This window comes from Neolamprologus multifasciatus, chromosome 18, assembly GCF_963576455.1.
Source record: "Neolamprologus multifasciatus chromosome 18, fNeoMul1.2, whole genome shotgun sequence".
Lineage (NCBI taxonomy): Eukaryota > Metazoa > Chordata > Actinopteri > Cichliformes > Cichlidae > Neolamprologus > Neolamprologus multifasciatus.
In genome coordinates this window covers 11157332-11168515 of record NC_140456.1, presented here as the reverse complement: position 1 = coordinate 11168515, position 11184 = coordinate 11157332, and the positions used below count along the sequence as shown (strand labels likewise).

The 11184-nt window shown below is 40.6% G+C and overlaps 1 protein-coding gene across 13 annotated transcripts in view; it reads right to left on the bottom strand.

The window, feature by feature from the left end:
• The window catches only part of mtcl1 (microtubule crosslinking factor 1), an 81200-nt gene that overhangs the window by 15525 nt on the left and 54491 nt on the right, over positions 1-11184 (bottom strand). For all 13 annotated transcript variants that reach the window (XR_014870567.1, XR_014870570.1, XR_014870568.1 and 10 more), the window contains 4 exons: positions 10276-10443; positions 4238-4510; positions 694-1035; positions 98-177 (listed from right to left, as the gene is read on the bottom strand). Coding sequence is in view for 8 of the 13 variants with exons in the window: in XM_085140104.1 (XP_084996230.1) it covers positions 98-177; positions 694-1035; positions 4238-4510; positions 10276-10443 (863 nt within the window). In the remaining 5 variants the exon portion in view is untranslated. The remainder of the gene's footprint in view (positions 1-97; positions 178-693; positions 1036-4237; positions 4511-10275; positions 10444-11184) is intronic.

The following is an 11184-nucleotide window of genomic DNA, read 5'->3' as shown; positions in this document are numbered from 1 at the left end:
CCAGTCAGACCAGTTATTGGTTAAAAATTTACAGCAGACTTTACAATACTCCAGCTTTTTGAACTCAGTTTAACATAATTCTTTCTCTGGTGGTTACCTGAGCAGACTCCCACCCTCCCTCATCTTGTCTTCTGAGTAAGCAGCATCATCTTCTCTCTCCAAAATCTCATTTAGGGCCTGAAAGGCAACAGACACAACAGTTAAAACATGTTGAGGGAAGGGGGTTCAGTGTATAACCCTATTTAATCTAAATATTGTGGTATTTTGGCTCACTTGTGCAACACAGTTTAGAGAAGTAAGTGCATCTTCTCCTGGAAACAGACACTGAATGATAAATTTGTGCTTCTTAGATTTTAATATAGGTTTAAATATAACCTCTTAAAATCTAAACTGGTGTTTGTGAATAATGTTTCACACTCTGACTTCATAGCTAAATGAACTAATAAATATAAAACAATGAAAGAAGAAATGAAACATGCGTATTGATGAAGATTACGCTATCAACTAAAATGAAAACATAACATAACTTGTTTTTACCTTTATTTTAGATTAAAATTTACATTAAGATGAATTTTCATTAGTAACAGCTCAAAATCTAAGGAAGATGTTTTTTCACATAGTGTAGCTATCACACACATGCACAAATTTTCCTTTGTCTCTTCAAAGGTCATGTTGAACTCAGATGTGCGTTACCTCCTTCATGCAGGGAAACCTCTTCTCACTCTCCAGTCTGGAGGGTGGAGGGACCTCCGGTCCACTCATGGGGTCCAGAGACAGTGCGTCCAGGAACAAGTTGTCTGCTGAGCCTTTGAGCCCCATCGCGGCCGCCTGCCCCTCCAGAATGGCCTCGGAGTCAGAGTGGGAACGTGTGGGGGGCATCAGGACAGGTGTACCCGTACAGGGGGAGCGGGGGGTGTGAGGCGACCGGGGAGCCTGGCAGGGACTGTCCTGAGGTGAAAACATGCCTCTGTAGGATGTGCTGCCATCTTTAACGTCAGAGCCCTCACCTCGCCGAGAGTTAAGTTCCCTCTGCATCTGCATGAAGTATGACACATGTGCTGGATAAGAGTCTGGGAGCTTATTACCTGTAAATGCAGCGAGCACAGTCATCAAACATAATAAAACTGTAATTACTAAATGTGTCAGGACAATTTTAAACAAATACAAGCGGAATAAATATGCGAAAAAGGTTTGAGTTGTGTCTCTTTCCTGATGCTCCTTTTTCAGACGGACAGTATTGAGCGTATATTCATGATGTGCTGATCTCATTATTTCTATTTTATTTTTTTATGCAAAAATGTAATTTTTACCACGTGACATATTTTATATGTTCTCTTTTATTCTTATTGCTATCAAGGTGGTCAAATAAGTTTATGGGATAATAAAATCCAATTAAGAAGCTAAACTAAAAGAACAGCTTGATATTTTGGAAAACACTGGCATGTGGCATGTGTTCAATGAAGAATGACACAGATCTCATGTGTGCATGCCAAGTTTAAACCAACTGAGGTGCCAAACGGTAACACAGACTGGCAGAACCACATAGACCAGCCGGCCTAAGTTTGTACAAAGGTATAAAAAAAAGCAATCTGACTTTTTACTCTATGTATGCAAAGCTAATCAGCTGCTAGTGAAAGTGGCACATTTGCCATAATGAATCTTGAGGTCGATGATTAAGAATTTAAAAAGCTCTAAGTTTTTTTTTCTTTTTCATCAGCAGCAAACAGATTTTTATTTGACATCAAGTTCCCTTAAAATTAATTTTGAAGAGTGATCTTTAAACACACCTCTCTGAGACATGAAACATTGCCACTGCATGGTTTTAACCAAACTCATCCATTCACCCTACTGGCTCCTTCACAGGTGTAGCACTATAAAGCATGCAAAACCTCTTATGTGGTCCTGCAGTCAAGGGAAGTGTGCAAAAAAGCTCCCATTTTAAAATGCACAACTTTAGTGCAGAAAGTTGTCCGATCACACGTTAGTGCACTCGCAGTGCTGGACCCGTGCCTGGATACAAGGGAGGGTTTCATCAGAAAGGCTACATCTGTACATGGATGCAGCTTGTCTGCCATTATTAGTTGATAGTACACAGCACTCAACTCTCTCATTAAATCTAGCTCAACAAATAAAACAAACAAAAAAGCCAACCTGGTGATGCTATGATGCCTAAATTGAGGCTCCAAAATGGGAATTCCCATTAAAGTGTATCTATCCTTAATTTAGCTTCTTCTGCTCCTTTTAGGGGTCACCTCCCTCTCACCCTGTCCCTAGCATCCCTCTGTCACACCAACGCTCCTTACCACCTTCACTACCTCTGCTCCTTGCACATGTACATCTCCATCTGTGTTCTTCTTGGGGAACAGAGCTTTCAGTCGCTCTGCTCCTCGGCTCTGGAACTCTCTTCCTCCTGCACTAAGAAATATTGACTCCCTCTCCGTATTTAAGACACAGCTCAAAACACATCTGTTTAAACTGGCTTATTCGCTTTAATGGTGATTTTATCTGTTGTCACGCTCTGTTTTGTAATTTTAACTTATTTTATGTATTTTATGACTACTGTTCCTTTTATTAATTGTGTTTTTTGTAAGGTGACCTTGGGTTTCTGAAAGGCGCCCTCAAATAAAATGTACTATTATTATTATTCTCATTCACAACCATGTATTCTCTGATGACTTCACTCCTCTTCTTTCCAGTACATACCTCCACCTCTCTTTTTTTTTTACATTATCCATTTCTGTTAAGGAGAGGAGGCTTTTACCACACACGCGCTATATTCTTGTGCTCTGTTACTCCAATGTGACTCGCTCAGTAATCCACCTGCAGCACTTGAGGTTAAGCACCTTGTTCCTGGCTTGAAGTTTAAGGAAGAACAGCCACATTACTCATTCACTTTCAGCCTGCCAGTCTGAGCAGTTCAGTGGATGACCTGCGCTTTATAGTTTCCTGCAACATTGCTGAATAATGCATTTCCACCTCCTGCTCTGCATCTCCATTCAGAGGTGCATCAGCAGTTTTTTCCCCCTCTCTGAGCTGGAAAGCGTAAACTATATTCAGAGAGGTGCATTCCTGTCCCCTGGTCTGAATGATAATACGCTCACACACACATCATATTAATCAGTGTGTAGTTCTACTTCCTGCCCTGAACATCAAAACGCAAAATGTGCAATGCTACAGCTCGTCTAATTAAATCGCACAAAGGACATAAATTATTCAGTTATGCTCAATTATTGCATCTACTATAATCGCCCTGAGTCCTTTGTCTGGGTTTCTTTCTCTCATACCTTTATTAAAACACTGATGCAGCAGAAGAAATGCATAAAAAAATCTATTAGCTATAATTTTGTTGATTGTCTCCCCTTAAAACTTTATTTCTAAAAAGTTTTAAATAGCTTTAGTTTTTTCCCTCTTTATCTCTGATGTCTCAGGTCTAAGACTCGTGCAAAAGACATTCAGAGCTCACAGAGATTAAATAAAGATTATACGCTGCCATCTTTGCCTAGTCTCCCTCACAAAAGAGGGATATTAGGCAACCTCAGATAAACTTTAAGAACTTCTGTCTAGTCATCTTTGTTAGGCAGAAATGCCAGGACCCGGATGAATGCAATGATCATAATATAAAAATATGGCAAAATTATTTAAAAAAAAAAAATTGCTTCATGTTTTCTATATCAAAGCACAGAAAGCAGTAACGTGACGACGTGCTACAAAAAAAATGATACAAGACCGTCTCTCAAATATGAGGATTTAAAGCTTTTCTCTGTTTTATATAAATGTTTAAAAGGAATATTTAGTGTTTTTTGCCTGTGAAAATGAGAAAACACGTCTATAAAATGGCATTAACTGTGAAAAATGTTTTGGCTATTTGTAAGAGTTAAGAATTGAAATGTCTGAGTTTTCTTTTAACTTACTTACTGGTCAATAAACTGAACTGCTGATCAGTTATCAGGAAAGTTCAATCCCAGAATGAAACCTGCAACTTCTACTGTTGTTTCTTGATAACCTTCAGCAAGAGGAGCTGCTGAAGTTGTCATGGAGCTGTAAATCTTCACATTTATTTTAGGAAATTGTAGTCCAGTTTAAAGTTTAAAGTTAATTTCAAACCTTGTAAACAGATGAATCCAATGATTACATTACAGCAAAGACCTCAGATTGAGTCAAATCTTGCCAAATCTTTCCTTCTTTGCCATTATTACCACTACTATTCTGTCAGTATCTACTCCCGCCCTTCTCTCACCCTCTCCATCTTCCGGTGGAGCTCCCGCATACTGCTGTCCCACTCCTGCCGCTCCCTCTCGAAGTGCTCCAGGAGATCGACCCTCTCCCGGTTCCACCTCTTCTCTCCGTGCTGCAGCTTCCAGCGCAGGTCCAGCGACGTGTTGTGGCTCTCGGCGAGCAGACGACGATGCTCCTCGCGCTCCAGCTTCAGGGCCCACTCGGTGTCTGCAGCTGGCTCCCCTTCGCCTCCCTGCGCTTCACCTCGCACCTTACCTTGCTCCTCCTCCTCCAGCTGGTCGAAGACGAGACAAATATTGAAAAGAGACGATAAATAAAAAACACAGCAAAAGAGAAAATACCAGAGAATAGTAAAAGTCTCTGCAGTGGCAGTTTGCTGTTAAATGTTTAATAGCATTTCTGTTTAATTTGGCTTTAACGTTATTAACATGAAGGCAAAACACTTATTATTACAAAACCATCCTACTGTTTTGTAATTTCTGTGAAAGACACAACATTTGTAAATAGAAAGTTTTCAGACAATTAAAAGATCTTCTTCCAAACTTTCTGTCAGTTCAGTAACATACAAACGTGAGTGCAGCCAAGCAGGTCACCAAACCACAAAATAATAAATCAATGTCAAAACAGAACAGAAAAACGAATGAAAAGGCGTCGGCTGAAACAAACGCTCACTCTCACACTACGAATGATCGACACGTGCGGACGAGCCAACAATTAAACGGCTCACTGGGACTGATCGGTGTCATTTTGCAATGCTGAAAATCACAGTGTTATGCCAGCAGCAGCATACGTGTTAGATGAAGATGTAAACAGACGCTGTAGTCTTTAATAAGTAAGAGAAAACTTTTACAATGCAAATTTTGGTTTGAATCCTAATTAACAAAGGCAGATTTTAGGCATGACGTTGGTTCAAAGAGCAGCTTGAAGAAATATATTCTCAAATAAAAGAGTAGTCGATAAAAACCTTTGGGAAATTTAAGAGAATCAATATCACTTTCAGGCTTCTATTATACATACTTGTAGCCAGAAGACGGTTCGCTTAGCTTAGAATAAAACTGAAAATATAGGGAATGTAGGTTGGTCCTGAGAGCTCAGAGCTCAGTGCATTTCAAATTGAAAAAAATGAAACAAAAGCAAATTAAGAACTCTTTACCACATCTTCCTACAGGACAAAAATAAATAAAATTAAACAAAACAACTATATTATCATATTTTCAGTGCTTCCCAGAAACATTTTACTCTTGTATGTATCAAAAAAAACCTGACGACAGTCTTCTCTAACTTTATATTCCTTGTGTTTTGTCCGTTTGCTCGGCCTGTAGCAGTATTCAACAGCCTGTTATCAAAGTTCTGCTGAACTGAGGGTGAAAGTCACCAAACACAGACATAAAAAAAAAAAGGACGAGGCAGGGAGAAAATTAAAAGCAGCAGAAGGCCTTTCACTTTCCTCTCACTGCACTGCTGCTCTGGGTCCCTCTCCAAAGCATTGCTGCTCACTCACCTAATCAACACAACAAAGCAGCACGGTTCTTGTGCCGGTCCAACTGTTCCCACTTTTCACGCTGAACTCTTTATCGTTACACAATTACTGTGCAGACATGCAGGTGAGAATGATCTTCTTTCATAACTTAAGGGCCAAATAAGAGGGTAAAATGGCACGATAAGCGATAAAAACCATCCACTTTATTGCCCAGGTGAGGCTGGAGCCTAACCCAGCTGTCACGGATCGAGAGGTGGGGGTATCCCCCGGACAGTTCACAGGTCTGAGGGGGGTCCAATCAATCAGTCACTCTCACCTTCACACTTACATTCAATTTAGAATTGCTAACTAACCTAAAGTAGCTGGAGAAAACCCACATAGGAACAAGGTGGAACAAACAAACACCACCCCGGGATCTGAACCAAGGACCTTCTTGCTGCTAGGTGACTTTTTCCCAACTTAAAACCAGTTCAAATTAATTAAAATGAATTGAATCTCTGCTGTACACAGCGAAATGACAAGAGAGGATGACAAAGCGGTTATTCTGCAGCAGGCAGAGACAGTTCAAACCTGAATTTATATGTCTAACCACACAATAGCGAGGAGGGGGAGGAAGAAGAAGGGAATCAGACATTCTGCAGATTCTTCAAAGCTGCAGAACAACAAGAGGGAAGCTTCTCTTTCTGCAGAGCGGAGCTTTGTAGTCTTCAGACAGGCTTTCATTCCAAGACATAATGGTACAGAGTAGAGTCTGCAGCAGGAGAGTCGTGCGCACGGACCACCTCAAACACGAGCTTCCGTTCTCTCATTCTCAAATATTTGCCTTGTAGGCTTTTTATCTGTTTTAAACCTGCCTAATTTGACACCGGAGGAGACGATGAGTACACTTAGAGCTGCTGAATGAATGCTATAAGTCAGACTCTGCGGTATTATTAATACAGACAGCTCTGTAGGGGCGAGCAGGAGGTCAGACCGGAGCATGAAACAGGAGGCAGTGTAAGCAATAACATAATCACTGGTTATGTCCACAGGTGAGAGCAATTTCCAATTCCACTCTGGTCTACTGGGCTGTATAATAATCCTGAATGAGAAGTATATTTCTAAAGTCCTAATAAGTGAAGCAAGTAAAGAACTCTGCACAGTTATCAGAGCAAATAAGTACATTAGTTCCCACTGTGGCCTTCAGCGACCTCTCCTCTGTGGAAGGATTGAACCATGTAAGAGATTTACAGATTAAAAGCACAAGAGTTAAAAAGATAATCTTCCTCCTTTGACTCGAGGCTCTTAATTGGTTCCCAAAGCTGCAGTTTCCTTTACAAAAAAATAAAAAATCAGCTCAGGCTGATAAGAGACACTTCTCCAACCACCAAGGGTTTCAAATTTTTAGCTCTCAGCAAAGTGGTCAGAGAGGACATTCAGGACCCGGTTCGATTCTCAACGGGAAAGAAAGTAGATTTCCCGCGCGGCGACAGCGAGGTACCCACAGAGACGCCCGCAAATAAAACACACTCAGCAAACGCTGCCAAACAAATGTGCTGCTTCTCAGAATAAAGTTGCTGTTTATTTCGCCTCCTGTGAGATTTAAACGCAAATCTAAAAAGACAAGTTTAATTATGTTTGACCTTAAATGGTGGCCTGTGGTGGCCTCTGCTATCTTTTATGGTGTGGTCTGCTGGGGTGGCAGCATCTCTGCGGGGGACAGGAAGAGACTGAACAGGCTGATCCGAAGGGCCAGCTCTGTTCTAGGATGCCCTCTGGACCCAGTGGAGGTGGTGAGTGACAGGAGAATGGCGGCTAAGCTGTCATCCCTGTTGGACAACATCTCCCACCCCATGCAGGAGACTCTGACAGCACTGAGCAGCTCCTTCAGTGGGAGACTGCGGCACCCACGGTGTGGGATGGAGAGATTTCGCAAGTTTTTCCTCCCCACTGCTGTCAGACTCCACAATAAAGACGTTAACTGATCAAACACACACATCCACAAACGTGCAATAACACTAATGTGCAATAATCTTTTCTGGCATCGTTGTATTTTTACTCAGTTGTATATAGCATTGTATTCTATTTTTTTCTTATTGTATATTTTATTCTATTTTATTCTACTGTATATAGTATTTTATTTTATTCTATTCTGTACAGTTGTGTACTGTGTTTATTCTTATTGTATTCTAATTTTTGCTTCATGACTTTTGCACTGTCCACTTCCTGCTGTGTGGGACTAATAAAGGTTATCTTATCTTAAATAACAGTTTTTCTTAGAAACACGCTGTGAACACAATCCCGACACTTCAGTCAGAGAACTGCTTTTCAAAATGACAGATTTGTTGCAGCAGAGTTCACCGCTTCCTTTGAATCTGTTACAACAAAATTTAGGAGTGATTGATGACTAATTATCTCCTCTGAGCCTACAGGTGGGAGCTGGGAGGGAATCAAACAACAGGTATCTTAATTAGACTGCCAGACTGTGAGGGGAGTTTTGAAATATGACATCAGAAGAGTAAGCCATCGATCTAGATACGTATACCTCAAACGTTTCCCTTTTTAAACCCTATAAAGTTTGAACCATGAAATAATACCCCAAAAATGATAATTTCTTGAAACTTGAGTTTTTACTGAATCTTCTAAAAAATGAAAAAGAAAAAAAATATCAGTTTGCAAATATGAGTTTTAATTTAGATCTTTTTTTTGCTACAGCCAGCAGTTTTGTGTAATTTATTGCTTAAAATTTGTTGTGCAATTTGTTCAAGTTTTCCACGGAAAAGAAAATGACACTGATGCTATAGGGGTCTCAAAACCTCACAAAAACACACGGATTAAAACGATACTCGTGGCTTTAGAGGGTTAAGTCCATTACTCGCTCTTTTAGCTTCTGCCCTCCACCAAGTCATAAAGAAAATATGTGGCTCACCAATCAGCTGGTTTTAAAAGTGCTTTTATAACAAACCTTTACATTTTTATAAAACACTAATTACCTCCTCTAAGGAAGTGACTGGTTTAGATCAGGGTTGCCAAACTCGTTTTACATCGTGGGCTACATACGGGCCACTTTGATGTGAAGTGGGACATATCAGTGAAGCTACATGATAAACGTGTAAAGGTAACAGAAAATGTCCTTGTATTTTTGGGTAGTATGGATTCCACTATAAGACGGGGGTCTTTACTAATGCAAAAAGCTGTTATAAAATATGAAAATACAGTTAAAAGTTCAAAATCTATGCACTCCATATGTTTTTTAAAGCTGTCCAATGGGCCAAATTTGGAGTTGTTGCTGGGCAGATTCTGGCTAAACCAGGAGTGTTAACCATCTATAATCCTCCTACCAGACAGATTTACAAAGACTTTTATCTAAGATTAACTTCTGGAAACAATCGAATTTAATTTTGGAAGAATTATTTATTACTTTATTAGCGAGGTGCAGATTTTATTTTCTATTGGGAGGTCTCATTATTCAGCAAATATAAAATGATAAATGGACTGGTACTGACGTGATGCTTTTCTACTCAATTAGTTTGTGAGAAAGCAGTCCAAGTGCTTTCTTACTACGAGCCTTATCCACCCATTCACACGCTAACACACACGATCCCTTCAGTATCTCGGCCCAAGGTACTCCGACATGCAGACTGAGGAGGCTTGTGACATTAGCAGACCTGAGCCACATGCATCTTTGCTATAATCCACACTAGATTTACACTTACAGATTCGCTAATCCACCACAATCTGGCATTAAAATTGTCAGACAGTCGGTTTCAGACAGCATACAGCACTGTGTAAACGGCTTCCTCGTCATTTTATTTATTGCTCTGCCAGACAGCAGCCGTGCTATCACACAGGGCTTTGCCAACAACAGTTTTCTTTTTTGGTGAAGTTGGAAAAATTGTCATCGAGCCATTTGATTAGCCAAAACTAATCAGACACATCGATCCGTTACTAAAACTGGTCTTTTTAATAGTTCGTGCTGATGCAGGAAAGCATGCTTTAGCAAATAAAACTACCTGGGTGTGTTTGTTATATCAGCAGACTTCAGCATTTATGACACGAACACAAACATCAGGTTACACACAGCCATGTCATATTTTCGATGAGGATGGTATACTTTCAAAGTACAAAGCACTTCTATTTCATTAGGAATATGAATGAGTGCTTTAACAGCTGTTTTCAGTTCTGTAAGATGTGCTCAGAGGCACACTGAACAATTAGGCTCAAAGCTGAATTAATTAGTTTGTGAAAAGACCGATTATATCCATTGTGCAGTGCCAAGAGTGTGATTCATCATTATTTCCTTGGATGCTGTTCTTTTTTTTAAAATTTAATCGGTGAGGAGAGATTATGAATGTTCGTTTGTTTGTCAGATGTGATATGGTTTAAGACACTATTTAGAGCTATTATTCATTCCAGCACTTTACTTTCAAAATGGAAAACTGGCCAAAGAGGAGCAGTGAGCTTACAGGTAGGAAAAAGGGAAAACAAAACAGGTTTTCTCTGAGTGCGAATAGGCAAAATAAAAAAAAGCAGATTGTGTCCTGTCCCTTTAAAGGTGGGTGCTGAGACGCCATCTGTACCTGGGCGACATGGCACTTCATCTCTGCCCACTTGACCTCCCAGGCGGCTTTGTCATTGGCGTAGGATTGCTGCAGTTGGCATCGCCGCGCCTCCTCCTCCCGCAGCTCCTCTCGAAACTCCTCCAGCAGCGTCCGCAAGACCTGCAGCACTCGACGTGTCTCGCCGAACTGCACGAACAGGATTTAGACAAAACAATCATCAGAATCACACATTGGGCAAATTGTGAACGAACACACTCCGAATCCTTATCTTGAAAACTGTGATTCGTTCAACCCGCGTCCTTTTTTCTCTGAATCACCTCGAGATGAACCTGCTTTGTGAGCGTTTTATAAAATCATTTTTACTTTTCTTCTTGTCTATTCTACTCTACTTTTTTCTATCCTTGTCCTTTTCTTGCCCTCGTCGAGTAAAGAGCTGAAAGCTGGGTGAGAATAAAAAACTGTTTAAAATTTCTTCAGAACTTCTGAGCAATGCGCTAATTACGGCTGCAACAAAAACTTTCGTCATCCAGGATCTGGATTCGGATTCGTATGGCTCATGGCTACACGAGCAGCAGCATCCAGTCGAGCACCAGGAAACGAACGGCGGTGCTTGCCTGAGCTGTCTGCTCAGAGAGGTGTTTGCAGAGCTGTTTGCCTCTGGTGGTCCTGCTGTGGAGAGGCTTCAGGTCTTGGCAGGAAGCAGCGAATCACAAAAAGAGTCTGATCACCTCGAGGTGTCACTACAGCGCTGCCGGCTCTGAGAACATAACATGAGCGCAATAGTTGCAAACTATTGTTTGCTTGAGTCTTCTATAGTTCATTTTTTTATTTATGTTTTTAGGGTAAATAATACCAAAACAAAGATAAGAGGAAAAAGTATCCAAAGACTGAGGCTCTCATTATAAAAGGAATATAAATAGCTGTGCT